Raw genomic sequence first — 24,769 nt, 5'->3', positions numbered from 1 at the left:
AGAAAGAGAGAAAGAAAGAAAGAAAAGAAAAGAAGAATCCCCAAGACTCGCGGGCTACGCCCCGAGCGGGCAGGTGGGGCGGGACCCCCGCAGGCCCCGGCCCGGGAGAATTTCGCGCTTCCGGGGGGCGGGCGGTGGCCTCTGGGGCTGGGCCGCCCCGCGCGCCCGCCTCCCTCCTCTGGGGTTTTATGACCTAAGCAACTTTCCTTCCCTCCCACCCCCGCGCCCCGTCTTGGTACGGCCTGTCCGGCGTTCGGCGTTCCAACCCCCCGTTTCTTCCAGGTTGGTTCAGCCTCGGTCTACTCCGGGGTGGTGCTTAGCCGGCGCCAGACCGACCCTCGGCTTCGGAGAGGTAGTGCCGTTCCTCTGGGCGCCTCTCCCTCGGCTTCTTCGGCTTCCGCAGCCTACTCAGCCTCCGTGCCGTCCGGGCACCCGAGACCTCGGTGTATGCCCCACCCCTGACCCAACGAGAGACATGTCCACCCCGGCCCGGCGGCGTCTCATGAGGGACTTCAAGAGGTAAACCGGCCGGGAGCGCTGGGGCCGGGGGACTGGCCGCCGGGCCCAGGGCGGGTGCTGGGGGAGGCTGGGGGCCCGGCGGAGCCGAGGCCGGTGTCGGATGGCGGGGCCCGGTGTGTTTCTCTGAAGGTTGCAGGAGGATCCCCCAGCGGGAGTCAGCGGGGCTCCGTCTGAGAACAACATAATGGTTTGGAACGCGGTCATTTTTGGGTGAGTCTGCGTTCCGGGCGGTGGCATGAGATGGGGGCGCCCGCTGGGCTGGGGCTGCCCTCCGCCGGAGGCCGAGGGGGAAGGGGACGGGGTTGGGTTTGGCTGGGCCTAGGCGCCTTCCCGGAGCCTGTGCCTCGATTAGCTCTGTTCCCGCTGCCAGGGGAACCGTTTGGGGTTCTGAGGGGGGCGGGGCGGGGACTGGTGGCGGTTTGGCGCGGCGGCCTCCCGGCTTTCTGAGCCCCAAACCTGGATCTCTGGTGACTTTGCCACCCAGGAAACAGTGGTTTGCCGGTGATGGAGTTGGCAGAGCTGGGAATAGGCACCTCCTGAAGTGAACCAGAGGGAAGGGAGCTCCTTAATAAATGGACACTGACTTCTTGTTCTTTTCTGTGTTGCAGGCCTGAAGGGACCCCTTTTGAGGATGGTAAGAGAGTTTCTTTGCACACTTTTCAGGAGGCTGATCGTCAGGGGGAAGGGTTTCCACTCATCCTGGAAGTTTCTCCTTAGGAACCTGCTTTTGCTTTTCCCTAGCTCCTGCCTGCTAAAGGCTTGAGTGGAGTCAGTCTGGCAGGTTGTTCTGGCTATTGTCCACTTCACTGGAGCTGCACCTTTTCTCATACTTGCATGCTTAAAAAAAAAGAAGAAATCTAGGCAGGGAGCATGGTAACACTTTAAGGATTTTTGAGGTCTGGGCTATGATCCTGCTAAGCTCAGCGCCCCATCCCAAAACTTAAGTATCAGTCCAGTCACTTGCTGGTAGCCTCAGAAGCCCAAGGGCAGGAACTGTGTTCAGCAGATGCTTACTATGTGTTTGTTGGACAATGAATGGCAGCAAGAATCCTTTGCACACAGCTCTCTGGGTTCTACAACCTGGCACTCTAAGATGGTATTTAATCACACTTTAACAGCCAGTTTGAGTGTAATAATGTTTTTTTTAAAATAAACTTTCAGCACGTGACTTTATGGTCAGTCATCTCAAAGCTGCTTCACAATTGAGGTTAGCTTTAATGTGCTGTCTTCAGTCTCCAACCTACTGGAAGGTACTGCATGTATCTGTGGGCACGTGGCTTTCAATGGATTTAGGTTTGACTTTTTAAAACACATGTTAATTGCTTTTCAAGATTTTTAAGAACTTTCTGTTTGAGATAATTATAGATACCTGAATAGTTGTGGTAAATGATGGGAGGCCCTAAATACCCTTCACCTTCCCTCCCGCCCTTTGCTAACACTGGTGAGGTGGTGATGCTATATCACAAGCAGGAAACTGACATCCCTATAGCTTTAAGTGCACTCAGTTTTGTGTGTGTATAGTTGTATTTTGAAACTTTAATGCAATTTAAAAGATGATTAAAAGTATTTGAACTCCATTGACTACATTAAAATGTCTTAATATTTGAGCTATTGAAAAAAACAAAGGCTCTTAGTGACTTTGCTTGCATAGCATTAGCTATGTCTGTCTGTATGCACACACATGCGCATCAACATCAGTGTTTGAAGGTGGAAACACAAACATTTCTATAGTCTGCTAAGTACATATTTAGGCTGCTGCCTTGGAGTGCTTTTGATGCTACCAGTCTTCAAGATTTGAGGTGGGTCAGTATCAACCAATTCTATAATTTGTCTCAAATACTCAGATTTCCCTACAAGACTGTAGACAGTCATCTGAATACTTTTAGCTTCATTTGTACCTTCATCCCCTGGGTAAATATCATCAGTGCTCTTCAGTGCTGTAATAAAAAGAAATGACAGCAGTAGAGAGGGATTCTAAAGTCACACTACTTTGGTGCAGTAAATTGTTTCAACTGAGCCATAGCAAGAGGTTGCCAGACTTAATTTTCCTCTACTACAAGGTGTTGCTAGTTCTTCATTCCTAAGCTTTATGTGAAGATTTACTGGCTGTTTGCTTATCTCTAGCAAGCTTTGTTTTTATTGGCTTCTTTTTTCCTCCAAATTTTATTCAGACTGCTTTATGCTGGGCACAGCTTTATTAATAGTACATCACTTTGCTGGGGGTTGGCCACTTAAATATTTCAAGGGTGCTTTTCTTGTTTTAAGTGGTATGAATTGAAAAGGTACTTATGGAATCCATTATCTACCTGGACCTTCCCCCTTGACATTACTGGCTCTATTTTTGATGTGTGGAGCGCTAGCCTGCATTACTGAAAGGAATTACTCAGGCTGAATGACAGCACTCTTTCAGATTCATTCCATGCAGTGGCCTGCTGAACATGGATACAAGCTCGGGTGTCTAGCACACTGACCGAGGCTATAAGAAATATTTTTGACTGTTTAAAAATACCTCTTCTTTATACTTGGGGAATTTACTGGAAAACACTGTGGACAGGTGGCATCATTGATTTTGCTGTTTCCAGTGTTTTATATAAAACAACACTCTGCAAACTACTTTTGCTGCTTTCTTGTAAGGAAGTAGAAGTTTCTCAAACAGCCAGGCCCTAGCTAAATAGATGAAATCTTAAGAAAAGGAACTCTTAAGGTATTTTGATTTAACTTCACACACATGAAATAAGAGGAATATGTTCCCAAGAGCTTACAGTACCAAGCAAAACATTCTAGGCAGGGGGGCCGTGCTTCCTCATCAAACTATCTTGAGATGTTGCTGAATCAAAGGCTGTGGCATAAAGTATTATGCACATCATCTAAAAATTGTTAATAGATATAGTAAGATGCTAGCATTTACTTTTCATAATGTATTGTTAAGAATTTGGGTATAAGTTTTTTTTAAAAAAACAAATCACTTAAAAGTTGTGAAGGATGTAATTAAGGTAAATACTCTGATAAGGAGTATATGGGTACTATGTTAAAAATCAGAATTTACAGTGTAAAAAAAGCCCATGTACTGCTTTTTCCTCAGGGGTCATGAACTGGTGGACAATTTGCAGAAAACACCTGCAGAGTTGTTTTCTTTGGCTAACCTATTTTCAAATATTTGAATTTTGGGATTTGAATTAGCAGAGCACATACTCATTTAACCGTATCTTGCACACAGCAGCCATTTAACACATTTACATACATTTCCTGGTCCCTAGATAAATTCTAGATAAATTTTTTCCTTGCATTCTTTTGGCTACACTTCAAGAAGATAAAATCAGTACAGATTGTTACAACAAGGATGGTGAGACTTAATAAGTTTTCAGTTATTTTAAAGCTTAACCTCTTAACTATTCACAGGATAAGCTTTAGTCTCAATTGCATAATCTAGGAATTTAAATTTCTTAACATTGGTTTTGGATCTCAGAAATTACATTGAGGATTGCACTAAAGAGGTTCTGATTGTTGAAAAGTATAAAATGTTCTCTTTTTAATATGTGCTTTGAATAATATTTGGGTAAGTCTGAATTTACATTCAAATAGACATAAGCAGGTTGTTTCACTTCAGATGTTAAATGAACTTTTAAAAGACTAGGGTGACTTATTTTGGTAACCACCTTGTTGAACTTCTGGGCAGTTATTAGGCAGAAAGCTCAAGTCAAAAGTTTTGTGAATCACCAACTTAAGTCCTCAGTTTGCTTTTACTTGTGAGTGTTGATGTAGGTCAGAAAGTAGTATTTTTATTTGAATTAACTTATATTTCTAACTAATAGTAAAGTTTGGATTTTTGGTTTTTTCCTCAATCTAGAGATGTGCAATTTCTAGTTATTAGACTAAAGTAATTGCTTGTATTTATACTTTGGCACTGTGCTTATTTCCCTCATTTAAATTTCACAACAACGTGTTGGGTGTCCCATTTTACAGATGAGGAACTTGAGGTTTAGTCACGTTGAGTGACTTCCCTAAGGTTTCATAACTTACTGCTTCACAACAATAACAAAGCAAGGATTTGAGTCAGGTCTGACAGCAGAGCTCTGCCCACTGCTTCCACCACCGATGCCTGCCTTGGGTGTTGCTCTGCCACCTTGAAATCTCCTGTTTAATGATGGTTTTAGAGTACTTGAGGTCTCCATGTGCTGTTCAGTGTGCCAGGTTTTAGAGCAGTTCCTTGTAGCAGATTTCAACATTGAGCCAAATGTGGTTACATAAAGAAACTCTAAAGTTTTGAGCTAACACTCATTCCCACTTTTTCTTGCATATTATACTATCTGTAGTACTGAAAAAGGAAAAACCACGTTCTCTTCCTCAAAAAGAGGATTTATGACCAGGGGGAGTAAAGGTGAAACATTTCTGATGAACTATATGTAACATGCATACTTCCAAAATATTTTACTTTGTGTCCTTAGTCAGAATATGTATTATCTTCAGACCTGACTTGGAAGTCATTTAGGGAGCAGAATAGTTGAGGGACTATAATATGTCTCCAGATATTGCATTTTTTATTATTCTGAAACTTGGGATAACTGATTCAGGTAACTGATCATGTCAAGAGGAACTTCGTTAGTGAATTGTTTCCTGTGAGCCTTCTAATAGCACCCAAATTTTTGGTTTGGTATTGTTACATCTAGCAGCATAATGTGATGCTAAACCTATTAATGGATGCAAGTAGGAAATAAACTACTCTCTGAAGGAACCAGTAACAATTATACTCTCTGTGAAATGTGGTCTATTGTCTTAGAGTAATAATAGCCTAAACAAACATTGTTACAAAGATAAATTTGCTGGAAACATGAATGCAATCTCATATTATTTTAAAATTATATTTCTGCCCTTAATTCCCTCCATTAGTGTGAATAATTGAGTGGATTTTATAGTGAAGTACTGTGTGAGTCACGCTCAGAGGGACTGTCAAGCTTTTTTGGCTTGCATTCAATTATGTTTTCATTATAGAGTCGCTGTTACATGAAAAGGAATCAGTGGGCATTTTTATGGGTGTTGCATTCTTTTTTTAAAAAAAAATAATTTGACTATTGATTTGTATAAACTTTTGAACCTTTGTGCTCTCATTCTTTCTGGCACATTTAAAAGTTTAAGGTGGCCACTGATCAAGAGAGACCTTTAAGGTCTTCCAGTCTTAAAGGAAAAAGGCCACATTTTGGCCCTTGTAATTTGGCTTCTTGTCATTTTAACGCTGTTTTCACACTGCACAGTGGCTAAGTTATCTTGCAGGCAGGAATTTTGAGTTTAAGATGACTGTATTTAAGTTGGAGGAAGAGTAATGGCAAACCAAAAACCACACCACCTTTGGCCAGTGGTTCCTTGTGTCCATCCATCTCTAAAACAGTTGCTGGAGATGTATCTTTTCCCTGGTCTCTTGCCTCTCTACCCTGTGTCTTTGCATTATTCCCTATAATGCTCAAAGAAGAAAAAGTCACATAGCATTAAATGCCAAATACTGCTGAACAAAGCAATAAATATGCTTTCTTAAATTTTTATTTTCTAACCACAGGAACATTTAAGCTTACAATAGAATTCACTGAGGAATATCCGAATAAACCACCTACGGTTAGATTTGTCTCTAAGATGTTTCATCCAAATGGCAAGTATCACTTTTAATACATAACCTATATATTGTCTATTATGGAGGTAGTCCATATTTCCTATTTGTGCCTGTGTTTGTGTTTAGGCATTTTTGCTATTTCCTGAAAACTGAACTTGCTCATGGTGGGCTATGGCAGTCTTCATCTGTAGTCCTAGAAGTTAAGCAGTGAAGGGACTTTGCCTTTGTCTGGAGTTTTAAGAAACTTCTGGCTTGATGTTTATCATTTACTCTTGAGGTTTCCTTTTAATGTTAGGCCAGATTGGGGTAGTCTTATTTTCACTAGAATTTAGGACAGGAATATTCAGCTTTGGATGGATATCAGAATTACCATGGAACATTTTAAAAATGTAGATGCCCTGGCTTCGTTCCAGCCCTTCAGAATATAAGATTCTGTTTGCGATCTGGGGAGATAGACACAGTATGTTGGAAAAGCACCACAAATGATTTGCTTTTTTCCTAATAGTAAGCCTAGAACAGCTTGCCTTTCATTCGGGTTAATAAAGTATGTTCCAGAGTATCAGGTATTTTTATCTTCATGCCAAACTGTAACCTTGTGAACTCTAAGCTATCTTATTTCAGATAGGAGATACAGTTTACAGATTGGGTAGAATGAATTCCCCACAAGTGTATGGGTGGCTAGGGAGCCTGTCAGAAAATGTGTATGATTTCCTGCATAAGAGGGCAGTCTTTTGGGAGAACAAGCACTAAGTACCTTCTAGTTTTATACTGATTACATTTGACATCTCAGATCATCCTGGTTATTTCACTAGTAGTGATTATGACTCATCTTTTTAGAAACTTAACTGAGAAGCAGTTTTGGAATCTTCCAAAACCTGCAAAGCAAAGTGTTCTTCACTATATTTGTCTTGATTATACTGCTAAAACCTTAGTGGTTTTGATGTGTTTAACCTGTCTCCTTCTATGCTCCTAGTCTATGCAGATGGTAGTATATGTCTGGACATACTTCAGAACCGCTGGAGTCCAACTTACGATGTGTCTTCCATTTTAACATCCATACAGGTGAATTTCCCCTAGTGTGACTAACAAACTTTGATATGTTTACATTAGCAATTAAATTGTTTTTTGAGAGTCTTAACTTTAAGCTCTTAAAGGTAAAATGTAGGTCATTAAGATCCAAGTCACCAGGAAATATGTTAGCTACTAACAGATTAATGTACCTCTAGCTCAGAATGCTAAGAGGAACTTAAGCTGTTTGTTACTTAGGATACTTGAGTTTCACTATCTTATAAAATATGTTTGCTTTGAATATGTGTACTTTTTTTGCATTGAGGAACTGACTTTCTAAAAATTGTTTCTGTAGTCTCTATTGGATGAACCCAACCCCAATAGTCCAGCAAATAGCCAGGCTGCTCAGCTGTACCAGGAGAACAAGCGGGAATATGAAAAACGTGTTTCTGCAATAGTGGAACAGAGCTGGCGTGATTGTTGACCCGCGTGAAGCAAAAGAAGCTGGTCATATGAAAAATATATATTGATGTGTTTGTCATCTTCCTATTCCTCAGTGTCATTATTTACTTTATTAAATGCAAAATAGCTGTTGTGCTGTTTCCATCTTCCCTTGCCAAGGTTTTCCTACCCTTCTACCCACTCCTCGAACATCAGAAAACACCCTCTGAAATCAAATGTACTGTACCTGGGTTACGTGCAAACATTGCTAATGCTTAACTATTCCTTTTCTGTTGTGCCTCATCTGCAGTTTTAGGACAGTATTGTGTTACTGTACTTTACAATAAGCTTTTAAAATGAATTGTTATGCAAGTGGTGCTTATGCATAGGTTGATGACCAGGATGTTATTTTTAACAAAATGATGGCTGAAGTGTTTCATCCTGGCTGGTCCTTCACTTGTGTTGGATCTCGAAGTGAATGCTGTTTGGCATACAGCCTATAGAAAACAGGGAAACAAATCCATACAACCGTCCATTTTGAAAGCAATGGAAGCTAAAATTGCTGTGATGCTCAGATCTGACCAATATGAACTACAAGACGGTTTTTACTGGTAGGAAGGAGAATGTTAAAGGACTCCCAAAGGACAGTGCAGCAGTTGTAGTAACTGACACACCATCTCCTTGCAAGATATTCACTGGACACACCCATGCTAAGTTTCAAATACTGAAGTCTTCTGGATTTTTTACTTTTTAAAGAGGTGTGGGGATGTGGGGTAGAAACAATCATTAGTTTTTAAGCTAGTGAAGCTTGGAGATCTTTTCATCTTTTTAAGGAGCAGTGCTACCTTAGAAAAATGTATAGCCCCCCATCTTTTTTTAAACTTTTAATTCAAAGAAGGGAGCATATCTGGCAAAATACCAATATTTTCCACTCAAAGCCTGAGTTATGCTGCATGTTTCAGTTTCTTCTTCCCTTTCAGTATTATAAGAACCTTAAAGTCAATGTTTGTAATCTTTCTTTGGGTATTTATACTTTTAGATAGACAGTACCTTTAAATGCCAGTGTGGGACAGGCTTGTAAATGTTTTGTCTAATGTTCCATTGTCATCTTGTGCATTTATCACTATTCTAAATCTAACTTTGCACAGGTAACCCATGTAAAAAATGTACATTTTTCAAAACTTGTAAATAAAAATAACCTTAAAATTTTGTAGTCAAGGTATAATTATATTTTAGCCCAGTGTGTGAACCTTTAGTATTAACTCATTAGAATCTCATGTCTGCACATTTTTCCCCCTTAAATATACTAAAGCAAAAATACAGATTCTGGGAAAGAGGAGTAGAGATTGTTGGAAAGGATTTTTTCTTTTCAGTCACAAACATTAATGCCTTAAAAAAATTAACAATATAGAACTATTAAAGTTACTTCAGTATGTATCAAAGAAACTGGAAAGGGGGAAGAATAAAACCTATGTATTTGCCAGCACCCTCAGAGTACCAAGCTCTAAGTTGCTGATCCTGACATTCCACCTCTAAAAAGCCCTGGGGGGGCTCCCTGGTAGCACAAGGGGATAAGACGCAATCTATGAAGCAATCTGCAGCCACTGCAGCACGAGTTCGAACTCCAGCTGGGGAGCTATACACATGGCACAGCAGACCTCTCCTGACTCATCCGCTGCTCCCCTCAGCAGTGTATTTTGGTCAGTCTGCCTGTTCTGCTCCCCTCTATCTCTGGTGAATCCTCTCACCGCCCGCACCTCTGGCCTGTACCCCAGTTCTTGTATGCATAAATAAATACCTGAAAAAAAAAAAGCCCTAGAAGCAAACAATAGTACCAAACTATTACTAGGTCTTTTAAGTTCCATGTAAAGTTTGGGAATGCAGGTAACCGCAATCTCATTTAAACAGTTCTCTCTTTTGAGCAACGACACATCTCATTTTAAAGAGACAAGTGACCTTGTGGAAACTCACCTCTACACCTGTTTGGAGGGTGCTAAATGAAATTAAACCCTCTGGAAGTACATGCCCCACTTGTCCTTTAAGACGTGGTGCTTAAAGGACCCTCAGAGTGGGGGAGTTCATTCTGCATTGACCACATGAATTGGTTGGTTTCACCTAGGTGCAATATTGCTAAATGTGCTTAGCATTTTCCTTCAAGTCCACTTCTGCTTCAAAGTGGAATCAAATTCACTTGGTTTTTATTTGCTGTATTAGTTTTATATTATCTTTTTCATCCTACTATAACTGGGTACCTTAAATATTGACACTGTTCATACTTGAAAGAATTTAAGCTGAGACTGGGAATGTGCAGATTTTTAATTTTTTTTTGCATCCCTCCTAGGAAACACCATTCCCAATCTTTCATGGAATAATTCTTTTAAAATCTTAAAACAGTCAACAAACTGACTTCCCAAAGAATGCCCTTGGTTAAAGGCACCACACACTATTCATTCAAAAGTTTAATGCTAACTTGCTTTTTCACACTTTTTTAAATGCCACAGACTACCTGTGTAAGATAAGCATAACAATGCTCATTGTAAAGTTAATTAAAATAGATTTGCAAGATCTCTTTTCAAATGGCAGTCAGGTTTGCACTTAAATCTTCAAGTCTGCACCTACTGATATGGGGAAGTGGGTATGATGAAGAGCCAAAGTTGTAATTAGATTCCTTTATTTAGGACTCATCTCCAGCTTCAGGGGTTACTCATAGCAAAGTGAATGCATTGTATACTACTAAAAAAAGATTCCCAACAGAATGCATGAAATTTCCATTCATTTTGCAAAGGGGAGGAAAAAAGTCTAAAAAAACCTGTGAGACCCAGTGCTAGATATAACTGAAAGCAGTTAGCTCCTTAGTGTAACATTTAAGAAATTCAAATCAAACTTGAAACTGTTCATGTAAATGTGAAGGCTTCTAGCAAAGTTACTGGGTAAAAATACTGCTATCTCAAAAAAAGGGAAAATACAGGAACTAACAAAATACAGAACCTGAAGGTTGTCAGCAATTCATTCTTATGAAACTCATTTCTCAATGTATTTTTAAGCAGAGTTAGGTCACTTCACTCGAATTCCAGATTAATACCAAAGCTGATCTAAGGAAGTTAGGAACTCTGGACCCCCAAATCCAGGAACCACATTTGTATGTACTGGTTCCAATAATTTTGGAGCCTTGACTATAACATTTATATTCCGTTCTGCTGAACTTTTCTAGACAAACCAGACATATGTAACATTTCTCTATACCCCTGTCCCCCAAATTTATTTTGGGAAGAGGGAAGGAATGTAGAGAGAAATGATTTTTCACACTCCTTAATCATCAAAGCCACCCTTGGGAGAATTGAAGGCTGGCTTTTCTAACTCACTAATTGAACCATTAACTTCTCAGGGTTGGCATGACCCTTGCAGGTTAAAAAAAAAAACAAAAGCAAAAACAACTGCAAACATTTTAGTTTAATCCCTTTGCTATTATGAAAACTGTTAGTGCCACACAAAATGCACACACGTCTTCCTACCAACATTCACACACTGTAAGAAGTTAGTGCAAAGCAAGTATCACACACTGTATTCATCACTGTAGGTGACTAAAAGAGATTTGGGCATAAAAGTTAACAATCCCTTTATATATTTTTTTAAAATAATGATTTACCTATAATGGACAGCTCCTTAATGCTAAGTATAAAAAAGGGAAAGGAAATTAGTTTGTTGTGGGCCAATTACATGTCAAGCATGGTGCTAAATGTTTTAAGACACTATAGACAACCTAATCATCCCGAACATCTTTTCACTGGAGATGTTTGTCAATATTAATATTCACCTCCGTTAAATCTCTTGGTATATTTAAGGTACAAACCATAATCATGTCAAAACAAACAGCCTGAGATTTGGTTGTAGCCAGTATGTTGGTCTATAGAAAAAGTGTGATGGCTGACTGATTAGGTGTTCCTGTCTGCTAAATTATAATGCGCATCCATCCACATGTGTTCTGGTGTTGAATTATTCTGTGCAAACACCACCTCCCTTCTCCAAAGACTCAGTGTCGCTACATGGTTGCTGCCCACAAATAAGTACACCACCATCTTGATCAACTTTGGCTCCTTTTTATTCAGGAAGCATACACTAACTCTTTTTATACATTTTTTTTTACATTCCAGAAATAAGCGAAAATAGCGGTTTTAAATATGTTACAAAGTTGGCTTTTGGGACTTAATAAGCTTTTTGAGAGAGGGACCAGCCAACCGACCTTTTCATCAAAGCACCAATGTACCTTCAGTCTTTTACCAAGCTCTACCACAGCTGTGGCTGCCCTGGATGTGCTGTACATCCAAATCAAGTGAAAGCTATAACGGAGAGTTGCTGTGAGTCTCTCTGCAAGGCACCAAGAACAAACAGCTCCAGCTTCCTTTCTTCAGATTGAAACAAATTTTTGAAACTTTTCAACTGCTCTCTCAAGTAGTGCTCTCTCAGCATGAAGACTAGAATTTGTTAAAATCCGTATATCACAAGATACAATAAATCACTTCCAATATTCTGGAAACCACATGAGAGAAGTTATAAATAAATGAACACTAAAATTACTTTAAGAAAGTTTTACATCAGTTAGTTGGTAAGGACATTTACACGTACAGCACAATTTACTTTTAAACATTCTATAACTGGCTTCACACAGAGATGGAAAATAGATAATACAAAATGATTTGACATTTTCAGTAAATCTGGAATTAAGACTAATTTGATGGTAATTGTTATCAATTTTACATGTTGCAGATTGCTGTGCTATGCCCTTTAAAATGAGAATTTTTCTTGGGGTGATATTCCATTGGATATGTGTTCTTGCTTTGTACAAACTACTAAAATCGAAGGGACACAGCAATATCAAAGACACAAACAGTAACTGCACGATATCATCTGATTAAGCTAATACAAGTGGACAGAATTCTTCAGGTTCCAATATCTAATAAAGCACTATATGAAATGAACAAGGTAAAACATCTTAAGAATGAATATACTCTGTACCCAGAACATGTAGCATTTTTTTAAATTCACAAATCTGCCTAATTAGGCACCTACAAAATAAATTAGTACAATCTCAATTTGCTTGAGGCATCACAAGTTCGTAATGCCCCACTTGGCCTTCCTGCTTGAGCTGGTCTAGTAGGTCTTCCTTCCGTCTTTTTCTACCTACCACCAGGTATCTATCATGACCGACCCCATGTGATTTACTCTTAAGACCATACTTCTGGGCAATCTGGTGTATTTGTTTCCGCTCATCATTGGTCAGTTCTGTAGAGAAAGTCAAATCCGTGTGGCTGTCAGAGCGGGCGTAGTTTCTGATGATCTGCTCGATATCCCTCTTGGCAATTTTATTCACCCTCTCTACATCAAGGCCAAGCCCTTCCCGCTTATGCTGCTCTTTGACAGAGATAGGCTCCCGAATGCCCTCACCAGATTTCCCTAAACCACCACCCGTCCAACCCATCTTTCGCAGCAGTTGATTCCCGATGTTATCTTCCTTGATTTGTTGCTTGTAAGCCTCTTCTGCTGAGCGGCCCTGAATTTCATTTCTTGAAATCACATCTTCAATAGCTCCTTTCTTCAAGTTGTTAATGACAGTCGGCTGGGTCTTTTTGAGGGTTTTCACAGCTTCTCCAGCAGCTTCGTATTTGACAGTTTTCTTCACCCCCACTGCTTCTGCAATTACTTCACTCTCTAGAATCACCTTGCATTTCCATCGGAGGCCTGTCATTCTTTCATAAACATATTCAACGGTCATTCGGTTGAACTGAGCTGTGTCATTCAGTGTGCACACAGGATTTGAAGAATTCTCGTAAACTACAAGATCTTTTATATCTTTCTTCTTTCCAGATCCTCTAGGTGAAGAGCCTGTTTGGCACTGTGAACTTTTGACAGATGGGTAAGTAGGCTGTGTCTTTTGAAGGATTTTCAAAGCCTCATCAGCAGCTGCATGTTTACTTGTTTTCTTGGTTCCATAACCTTCAGCTAAGCAGTGATCTTGCAAGAACACTCGACAACGCCATGTGCGATTTGGCATCATCTCATATTTGTACTCAACTGACATTTTGTTGTATGAGGCAGAATTGTTAAGGATACCAATGGCATCATTTGCATTTTCTGTAAGGACAAAGTTGGTCCAGTGTTTGGCAGAAGCATTAAAAATTGGCTGCCCAGAAGCATCTTTAGCCAGTACCACCAGGTCTTCTGGTGGTTTCAGAGCTGGAGGAAAGTCATAAGAAAGCATGCCAATCTGACACACCACAAGGTCCTCTCCAATCGTGTGCTTGAATTTCCGTCGGACAACCCTAACTTCAATACGTTTCTGCAAGAGTTTTACAGCTAACTCAGTAGCTCGATCCCTGGACCCATTCTTGCTGCCAGCATAACCTGTAGTTAAGTAGATATTTTGGCATCTAACTTCACAAGCATAACCATCTGTTAGAAGTTTTTTATTTTTGGGGATGTCAGCAGGAGGGATTTCTTTTAAAGGAGCATATATATATTCAGGATTGGTCTTACATGCCTGAATACAACGAGTTAACATATACGTGTAATTAATCTTATCAGACCCAGAAGTCATCTCTGGATTAGAAAGGTTCTTCCAAATAGTCGCTGTTAATTTTTCAATAAAATACTGCTTCTCAGCTACCACTGACTCAGGAAATGTCTGTGATGGTGAAGGCTCAGGAACTGACTGAGAGTTTGCCTGCTGTGATGTGCTGCTTGGGGCAGGGTTCCCACTGTCAAAATACATGCTGGCTGTTACAGGCTGGTCTTTTGTGAAAATAAATCCTGATGAATCACAGTACTGAGAATTCCCATCTTGAACACTGAAAGAGTCTTGAGTATAATCTTGGTAGATGTCTCTTGGCATCCTGGCAAAATGTGTTTGTTCGTTTACCTCTTTTGTTTGAGGGTCATAAGGATCTTCCTGTCTTTCATCTTTTGAACTACTAGCTACAAAATGTACAGGCTCAAAACGAGGTCTCGCATGGAATTTGGAACCGGCTTGCTTTTTAGGAGGATTTTGACCTACAGAATGAGTGAAATTTACAATTCATTAAAAAGGGAAATTTTCAAAGGAACCAAGCAGGAAAATAGTACCAACCACATTTTTGCAAGCTGCATTGTTGGTACAAGATAACTTCCCATCACAAAAACCAGGTAATTTAGGTGAAGAGACTCAAATATCAATGTAAGATTCCAGCATAAAGAAGGCTGCTCTCTATTTTTCCACGTGTAAGGAAAGAGGCTTGATAGAAAATATGCCATTGAATCAATTCTGCAAGTCACCACCACACACGACTGGTAGATGCTGTTGCATCTAACGAGGTAAAGTACAGGTGAAAAGTACTGAGTAGGAGGTTGTCCCAGTAAAATCACATACCACCTGCACTGAAAAGCTCCCTTCTTAAGGATTGCCAATGAACAGATGGCTCTAATGCAACAGATATGACCACAGGTATTTACAAAGCCTTTCTTTTTGTATCAGAGGTGAGTGACTCTGTGATGGCACTTTATGTAGTTGTGACTGAAAATCAAATAAAAAAAATAACTATCAAAATATTCCAAAGGTTTTCAATCTCTAAGTCTTAGTTCTGACCTATTCTGCACAAAAGGATGTTTGCTATATTTTATTTCTAGAACAACAGCTAGAAACTAATGATTTATGGGGAAGGGAAGTGGCAGGGGGGAATCAAATTTAAAGCTATGAAAGACTGTTGAGGCTATAGCAGACATAACAGCTTTCTTCCTATTACACTGTTCAGTAGAAAGCTGGTCCACCTGGACCCATCCAAGAGGACTGTTACTTAGATGCTCAAATGATCAGAGTATAAGGTTGTTCTATTTAGAGGAAGGTTCCATGGCACAGACTTAAGGATAGCATAGTGTGACCTGCATATACTTAGTTTTCAGTTCTCTTTAGCATCCTCAAAAAAAAAAAAGTAAATAAAAGTTAAAGCCCTTTCACATTTGTGTAAAGTTCAATGTTACCAGTGTTACTTAAGAAACCATGTATCATGGGCCTCCCCGGTGGCGCAGCGGTTGAGCGCTGGGGTGCGAAGCTGCCAGCAGCCTCTGCAGCGCCGGTTCGATCCCCAGCTGCTCCCCGGCCACCGGAGAGGGTCCCACATGGCGTGCAGACCTCTCCTGCCGCCCGCTGCTCCCCTCAGCAGTGTCCTTTGGTCCTTCTGCCTGCTCTGCTCCCCGCTCTAGCTCTGGTGAATTCTCTCACCCTCCCGCGCTTCTGACTGTACCCAGTGCTTGTATAAACAAAACAAACAAACAAATAAATAAATAAATAAAAGCATGCCTCTATAAAAAAAAAAAAAAGAAACCATGTATCACATTCATACCATTTTTTAGAAAGCCATGTTGCTTCTTTAAATCCCACCTTCCACAAACAAGTATACTCACCATCACATGTTGAGAGGTGGCGTTTTTGACCTTTGGAAGGTTTGGGCAGCATCAGATCATATGAAGGCATCTCCCCAATATCAATACCTTCAGCCATTTGGAGAATTTTTTCCATCAAACGGGGGCTGTACCTATTTAAATTAATATAATCTACAGTTAAAACAGGTAAGAATGTACTTCTCCCCAAAAGTTTCTAAACTGAAGAATCTACTTAAAATATTTACCTATCAAAAGAGTAATTACATTACTATCATTAGGAATCAAGATTTTGTAGGATAAGACATACAAATATAAAGTTAAAACATTTCAGTAGACTTCATCTTTAATTCGAAGGTATCAGTATAAATGCTTAATTTTTGTCTTTCATATATGCATATCAAATATACATCACTATTTATATATTTATAGAAGTAGCAAGGATATTAAGAGCTGCTGGGTTAACATCCAGATTGTGGGCTCTATCATTTCCCACGAAAAGGAATCAGGGTCCTTGGAGAAATGGCTGATTCCAAGTCTGGGCAGTAATGTGTAAGAAGAACCTGGGAGAATCTTCTTGTGCCTGGAATTAAGGAAGCTGTCAAAAATCACAGGGGTTGTGTCAAATGGACTCAGAAACCAATTTGAATAGACTCTTACTGGCAAAAGGAGTCAACAATAACCACAGTGGATTGAAACACATCAAATATGTTAAAAATCCATTAGTTCATAATGATACTTACAAACTCATTACTGGTCACCTTTGGGGGTTGGTAGGCCATCAAGTCATTATTTTAAAATGGTAAAGAAAGCAAGCATTTATCTGGCATTTTTCTGTATAAATTGTACCTCAGAGCAAATAAAGAGTTAATGAGAAAATTCTTTTACATAAGCATTCCAGTTAATAAATGAAGGAATGATAAGACTACTGACATTTTGCAATCCATAATGAAATAAATGATCATCAATGGCTGCTAAGCCTATTAAGCAAAAAGTTGATGGGGGAAGATCCCAGAAACAGACCCACACAAACATGCTCAACTTTTTGTTGACAAAGCTGCAGAAACAATCCAATGGAGGAAGGACAGCCTTTTCAATAAATGGTGCTGGAGCAACTGTGCACCCAATGGTCAAACAAAAGCTCAACAACCTAAACCTCACACCTAATAAAAAATTAACACAAAATACATCATGACTTAAATATAAAATACTACTTTACTAAAAAACACAGGAGAAAATCTTCAAGATCTAGGGCTAGGCAAACAGTTCTATACATGACACCAAAGCATGATACATAAAAGGGAAAACTAATAAAATGGACTTCATCAAAATTTAAAAATTTCACTCACTTAAGACAGTGTGAAGGGTATATGCAAAGACAAGATAAAGAGTGTTGCAGGACATCTGGGCTGGGATGAACTGGGAGAAAATATTTGTAAATCACACATTTGACAAAAAACTAGCAGTATAAAGACCTCTCAAAATGTAACAGCACATGAAAATAAGCACAAAAACACAATAAGCACATGAAAAGATATTCAACATCATTAGCCACCAGAAAAATACAATTTTGAACCACAATGAGAGATTACTACATGCCGATCCAGAATGGCTAAAGTAAATAATACTGACAACACTGAGTGCTGCCAAGGAGGCAGGAAAACTGGATCACTCATAGTTTGTTGGTGGGAATGCAAAATGGTATGCCCAGTCTGGAAAACAACTTGTAAATTTCTTATAAAATTAAACATGCAATTACCATATCACGTAACAATTACACTTTTGGACATTTATCTCAGAGAAATGAAAACTTGTGTTCACACAGAAACCTGTACAAGAATGTACATAGCAGCTTCATTCATAACAGCCCCGAAGTGTAGTTGGCCCAGATGTCCTTTAACAGGTGAATGGTTAAACCCTGGTGTATATACACCATGGAATACTAATCCCAATGAAAAGGAATTAACTGCTTATATATTTATGAGTGGGAGGAGATGGGGAGATGGCTGTGGTTCCAAAAGGGGTCCTTGCGGTATTGGCACCGGGCAACATCTTGACTGTAGTATGGATAGAAAAACCTACATAGGTGATAAACTGTAGAGAACTAAATATTCACGCCCAATAGTCAAACTGAGGGTGGTAATAAAAGCAGGTGATTGTAACAATGTCATTATCCTGGTTGTGATATATTCAAGAATTTTGCCAACTGTCATCCTTGGCGAAACTAGGTAAAGAATCCAGGGCACTCTGTGGAGTGTTATTTTTTTACAGTTGTGAATCTACAACTATCTCAAAAATTAAATTAAAAAATTTTAAATTTTAAAAAATTCAATTAAGTTATAATCTTAATATCACACATAAAAAAATAGGGACACAACCAACCATGCACCTCCTGATGTAGTACAGTGGGATATACAAGGTACTATCTATAAAGCATTCTCGCCCTCCAAATAACTGAACCTGAACCTCAACCCCCAATTCCCAGAAACAGGTTCAATGCCACAGGACTATACCAGTCAAATCCAGATGCAGGAAACACCATTAACAACACATTTTCTTCATCAAAGTAATAGTATGCAAAAGCAGAGGGGGAACAGTTATAGGTTCAAGGAGACAAATCTAGCACATGTAGTGTATGGCCCTTGTTTGGATCGTACACAAAACCAACCAAATGTAAAAAGATATTTCCAGACAAATTGAGAAAATTGAGTACGAACTAGGCACTGGAATATTTTAAGAAACTGCTGTTAATTTTGTGGTGTGTGAATATTATGACTACTTTTAAAAATTCTTATCTGGTACAGATACACACGGAAGTAGTGCAGGTGAAGTGATAGGAAGATTTTCTTTCCTATACTCCAGACTATCTGCCACCAAAAATCAGGCAGCACGGATGATATGGGAAGCGTAACAGATTGTCGGTAATTGCTAATGTTGAGTGATCAGTACATGATGGTTCATTAAACTCTTTTACCTTTGCACATGATTTTTTTCTTCCATAATAAAAAGCTTAAAAATGCAGAATTTTTTAAAAAAAGGGCCCTTATGAAGATTGGCTGCTTGAAAAAATATCATTTTACTGCAGAGAAAAATCTGGGTTCAAGTTAAGTTTTCATCATTGTGGGATGTACTCACCCCACCTTTAAGGACTTTCCCACTCTAAGACCAAAGAGACTGTTGGTGGCATTTGGGAAGAAAGCTCTGAAAATGAGTTAACCATCACACCTTTATAAGAATAAGTTCTGAACCTGGAGTATAACATTATCCATTTTGCCACAATAAATTCCACACCCATCAGGTACCTTTCCTTGCAAAGCAGAAAAGTCAAAACAGGGTGGCCTTTACTTACAAATTACTAGACGCTAGCTCAGTTGTAACCTGCACTTCCCACTAATAATTACTACTACTGCTGGCAGCTAACACCAGCATTTAAATGCCAAGAGTAATTTTATTTCTTTTACTTTTATCAAAACAATGGAAAGCATAGCCTAAAACATCAACCATTCTATATATTACTTCCATTCAGATTTGGGAGTCCAATGTTCAAAGTATGAGATGAAAGCAAAAGAAAACATTATGGGCCTCCCTGGTGGCCAAGGGGTTAAGCATCAGAGTAACCACCAGGACTGCCCTACTTGGGAGGCAGGCCGGAGTTTGATCCCCAGCCAGGGACCTAACCCACAGGGAGCAGCAGACCTCTCCGATTTCACCCCGCTGCTATCCTCAGCAGTGTATTTCAGTACATCTGCTAGTTCTGCTCCCCACCTGGTCTCTGGTGAATCCTCTCACCTCCCCCACTCCTCTGGCCCACACCCCAGTTCTTCTATGCAAAAATAAATAAAATCTTAAAAAAAAAAAAAAGAATGTGAAACGAGACAAAGTCAACAACTTATAAACTGGTAATGCCACTTTTGCTACCAAAATTGGTACTACAACCAAGCCACTCACCTTGAATTCCAGTCAAAATTCTCCAGACCTTCAATTACCCTGAATTCAAATATGGTGTGCAGGGGTAAATGGTGTGTATGTCCCACAGTGCACAGATCTACTTGGGGTTCTCTCCATTCATATTCACCTTTCTCTCAGCTTTCTTTCTGAGTAATGATTATATCTACTTACTGTTCCACATTCATTACATCTGCCACAAAATTCAACATTACCCCATAGGTTATAAATCTTTGTATAGACTGCCAGTCATTTCTTTATTGGGAAGCTGTCATGGGTGTGGGTGTGTGAGGGGCGCACAGTGCCCTTTTCTCTCTTTTGTTCCTGTTTAAAACACCTGTTGTTTAGGGGTTTTCAAAGGTAGTGTACTATGTACCAAGCTTTTGGAAATCAGGACACTATTCCACTGTCTCATCAGGTCTAGCATATAAACTGATGATTTCTAACAGCCAATCTGACTTCATGAATCTTATGTTCCTAAACAAAGATAGGTACACATAGCAATATACTTATGATACATAATGGCACCTGAAATTTAATAAACATTCAGTAATAAATGCTTCCAAAAATTTACTATATTAAACTGTTCTACTATGTCTAAATAAAAAGAGCTGGGGTTTAATAATGAAGCAAAGATTAAGACTTCCAAGTACAAAACTATTTTCTCAAAACTATTCATAAGACCCCTGACATGAAATGAATAACATACCATCAGATTACTGATAAATCTTTCAAAAGTTCCCACCACCACTTCATTAGCTGGTGACTGATGCACTCTACCTATAATGTGCAAAGTTCGTTTCTCAACTATGAGGTCAGTCGGCATCTATCTTCCAAAACCATTCTCATATCAATAAGTAAGAGACAATCAGGGTAGCAAAGCTGGCTTCATTTTAAAATACAGTTTACCTATTAATACCTCATCAAAGCTCAATCAGTCTGGATTCTGCTTCTAATCCTAACAGTGAAGAATAATTGGAAAACTAAATGTTCCAGTTACCAAACATTCTGTTTTACTGAATTTTTATACATTATCAACCAATTTCAAGTAAAAGTTGCATTTCCTTATACATTTATATGAATATTTAAGTGCTGTAGATGGAGTTGATAACAAGACTGTATTAACTTCTCATCAGCCACAAGATATATCTTAGAAAGTGTCTGCAGAAGAAACGGACAGATTTTTTTCCTTTTATGATCATTAGCATTACCTGGGAACTTGTTAGATCCTGGGATTTTGCAAATTCTGGGACCCCACCTCAGATCTACTGCATCAGAAACCCAGTGTTTTCACAAGTCTAACAGGTGATCTGATTCTTGCTTAAGTTTGTGAACCACTGTTAAATAGTCAAGAAGATAATCAAATTTGTTCCATGAAAATCACCACCATTACCAAAAGGAATGAAACATGGTTTGCAACCGCCCATTTGAGCTCCTCCTTGGTCTCATGATCAAGGAGTTTTCAAAGATATCCTTGACCTAGGGAGTTATTTCGGCCTAACTAAAAATGGGACATTTTAGCATTTGAGAGAGGTGGGGGAAAAGTAGTTTCCTTCTTCACAGTCTGTTTTAAAAAATGATGAACCTTGAACACGAAGTTAACAATTTTAGTTTAGAATGGGCTGTTTCATGTATTCTGCAGTTCCCTTGAAAGAAGAGTATTCTGTCAAAGAATACACCAGATGTTCTGCTGACATCAACAAGTACTGAAATATAGATTTCACCCACCTGAAGATGACAACTAACATAAAGCCTGCCTAAAGTGGAAATTGCACTTGGTCCCTTGCTTTCAAGAGTTTTTATTGCTCCTTCTCTTTCTCCTGTACATAAGCTATCAGCTTTTCAGTTATGTGAGTTGAGGCTATGGCAATCCTTGTACTGATTAATTTGACTTAACTGCAATGTAATATGACAATATAGCATATATACTAGGCAGAGATGTGCCAGGTCGAGTGCAGGCACACACAAAATGCCCGGGATGCTTGAGCTTTCAATACCAACTACCAACAGCCTGGTTTGTGTTTTTTAATTCCCTAGTTATGTACAAGGCTGGTGTTCTTGGAATGAAACCCTGAGATATAATCATGATGTGGCTGTTATCAATTACTTGCTTTCACTCCTGGTTCATCCTTCCCAAATATTAGTAGCTAGGGGCCTCCCCAGTGTTGCAGCGGGTTGAGCGCAGCACTGTGAGTCTGTACGCAGCCTCTGCAGTGCCGGTTCAATTCCCGGCCGGCCAGGGAAATTCCCACATGGCACGGCAGACCTCTCCTGTCTTGCCTGCTGCTCCCCTCAGCAGTGTTTTCCATCGTTGTGCCTGTTCTACTCCCCACTCTGTCTCTGGTGAATTCTCTCACCCTCCCGCATCTCTGTCCTGTACTCCAGTTCTTGTATAAATAAATCAATCAATCTTAAAAAAACAACAACAAATATTAGCAGCTGTGTCTCAGTGGAAAGAACATTAGAAGACATGAGTCCCAGCCCCAACTGCGGGACCTTGGAAAAGTCACTTAACTTCTTAGCCTCCACTGATTCAGCTGTAAAAGTGAAACACCACCTAATTCCCAAGTGAGATACATACATATTTTGCATATTTATAAAGCTGTATTCATCTTTTGAGGCCACATATATTTACTGTGTGGCTATTATACAAAAGGCACTTTGCTAGGCACTGAGGATAAAGCTGTGAACAAAAAAGCTTACAGTCTAGTGGGAAGATTATTTATTAACACAAAGGATGGTCAGTGTGCCCTCCCACCCCCATGGAAGACTGTTTTCATTAGGATTCAGATTCCCCATGGCCTTCTATAAAGGAGATTATGATTATAGAATAAAGATACATTTTCACCTGCAAAATAATATTGTTAAGTGAAGGTCAATTTGATTATCTGACTTGATTCGTTACTGAGGCTTCCCCAGTTGTATCCAGTTCCTCCAGTGAAATAATCCTTATCTCTAGAGGCAGAGATTAGAGAGAAAAACATTTTTGTGATGAGAGCAAAACAAAGTATTACACTGGATGGTATGTTGAACAATGAAGGTAGGAATGGACAATTCTTTTTTTCTGTATCTGTTAGAGTTATTTCTAGAACTGAACTGGCTGCATTTGATCTGATCATTTTCCAGAATTTCTAATCATTCCCACATATTACAAAAACGAGGCAGGAGTGTAAAAAAAAACAAGAAGCATCTCAGTCTATCAAAGGAATAATTAGTATAGGGCAGACTTGGGGGTTCTGATCAGGACAGAGGTCCAAGTAGTCAATTTTAAAAAAAATGGGTTGGAAGCATACTGCAGTCTCCATTGAATGCAAACAGCTTTCAAAGGCCTGTTCCGAACGGCGCACCAGGTTCTAGGAAACCGGAGGGGGTGGGGGACGGACAGACAGACACACAGGAGCGTGTGCGGCACGCGCGCGCACACACACACCACACACATACGTACACACACCCCCCTAAAACCTCACCCGAAGGCCAAATGTTAATCCTCCTGATCACATTTAAGGAGAAAGGAGGGCAACCCGTTTTTACAGTAGATATACCCATTTCTTTGTTTGCGTCCAGACACATTATGCGCAAATCTACAAGCAAGGCGGACCCCGAGGCTGAGACTTCACAGAAACCGCCCCCCAACCCCCAACGGTAAAACCCAGCTGGGGTCTAGTGTTGTTTATTTAATGGGGATAAACGGTGACTGTGGCTAAGGAGAGACTCGGTTAATACCTCAGGGTGACTTGTCGTCCCCCACCCCCGACCCCGACCCTCAAAGCCCAGACTGTGGAAGATTCTCTGCGGATGCCGCAGCTTTGCATGATCCTACGCAGGTTCCAGGTTCCGCGATTCGTCATTTCCCACGCCCTCCAATACCACCACCACCTCGACCACCTCTCAACAATCCTCTTCAGGCGCTGCTTCCTCTCCATCCCTGGTTCTGGAGGGGCCACTCCCGCGATCCCCACACCCTTCTAGCTGTTATGTCACCCCCTGCCACCTCTCTCTGCCGCTACCCCCCACCCCAGGCCAACAGTGTGCCCTCTGGTGTCCTCTAGCACCTCCAAATCTCCAGTCTCCAAGCTCTCATCCTTATCCCGCCTCCGTCCCTATCCCGACCACCATCCCTGACCCCCTTACTCAGGGTCCCTAACTCAACCTTCACACCTTCCTCACCTGCAGCCCAGGAAAACGTGGTTGGTCCAGGCGGCGGAGAGAGCCAGGAGCTGGTCCAGAGCTGCCCCAGGGTAGCTGTGCAGATGCCGACAGATGAAGCTGCGCCGCAGAGCCCACTGCCAGTCACTTTCGTGGCTATAGCGCCACTGCTCCAGCACTGGCTCCGGCGGGGGCGGCGGGAGGGGCGGCAGCGGCGGCGGCGGGAGGGGGGGCAGCGGCGGCGGCGACAGGAAGTCGCCCCCCAACAGCAGACGTCCGCCAGCCATCTTCTCCGCCCCCAAGCAGGGACCCCAGGGATGAAGCCGTCTACCGACCGCCTGCGAGCGAGCGGGAACCGGGGTCCGTGGGAGGGGCCGGGTGAGGAGGGGCGCGCCCAGGCGCGAAGACCAATTCTCGGGGGACTGGAGTGTGTGAGGGGGGGGGCGACCTTTAAAAAAGGAAAAGGAGAGCTCAAGCTCACGTCCGGACGCCGGGGAGCACGCCTGCAGCACTCCAACTCGTGGAGGAGCAGGAGGAGGGCTCCCACCGCTGTCACACGCGCGCCGGGAAAGCCCACACGGCCCCTGCGCTCCGCACCTCCGGCGACCCGCAGACGCACGCACTGTGCCGGGAGCGGGGGGAAAAAGACACCAGCACGCTGTGCTCCCCCTCCTCTGGGCTTCTGCCTACCTACCCGCGTGCCGC

The 24,769-nt window shown here is 40.9% G+C and overlaps 2 protein-coding genes across 2 annotated transcripts; one reads left to right on the top strand and one right to left on the bottom strand.

The window, feature by feature from the left end:
• Positions 1–248: 248 nt before the first annotated feature.
• UBE2A (ubiquitin conjugating enzyme E2 A) lies at positions 249–7,720 on the top strand. The gene is made up of 6 exons (XM_037512022.2): positions 249–519; positions 649–729; positions 1,128–1,153; positions 6,068–6,157; positions 7,092–7,180; positions 7,482–7,720. The coding sequence occupies exons 1-6, from the start codon at positions 476–478 to the stop codon at positions 7,608–7,610; spliced, it is 459 nt and encodes a 152-aa protein (XP_037367919.1). The 5' UTR covers positions 249–475; the 3' UTR covers positions 7,611–7,720.
• Positions 7,721–11,648: 3,928 nt separating this feature from the next.
• Positions 11,649–24,769, bottom strand: NKRF (NFKB repressing factor). Its single transcript, XM_054695582.1, has 4 exons — positions 24,662–24,769; positions 24,086–24,512; positions 15,998–16,128; positions 11,649–14,611 (listed from the first exon to the last, which is right to left on the bottom strand). Exons 2-4 carry the CDS (start codon positions 24,349–24,351, stop codon positions 12,654–12,656), a joined length of 2,355 nt encoding a protein of 784 aa, XP_054551557.1. The 5' UTR covers positions 24,352–24,512; positions 24,662–24,769; the 3' UTR covers positions 11,649–12,653.

The sequence above is a fragment of the Talpa occidentalis genome, unplaced genomic scaffold (genome assembly GCF_014898055.3).
Source record: "Talpa occidentalis isolate TD23 unplaced genomic scaffold, MPIMG_talOcc4v2.1 talOcc4.15, whole genome shotgun sequence".
NCBI classification, from domain to species: Eukaryota; Metazoa; Chordata; class Mammalia; order Eulipotyphla; family Talpidae; genus Talpa; species Talpa occidentalis.
The sequence above is the reverse complement of the archived record's forward strand: the minus strand, read 5'-3'. Positions and strand labels throughout refer to the sequence as shown.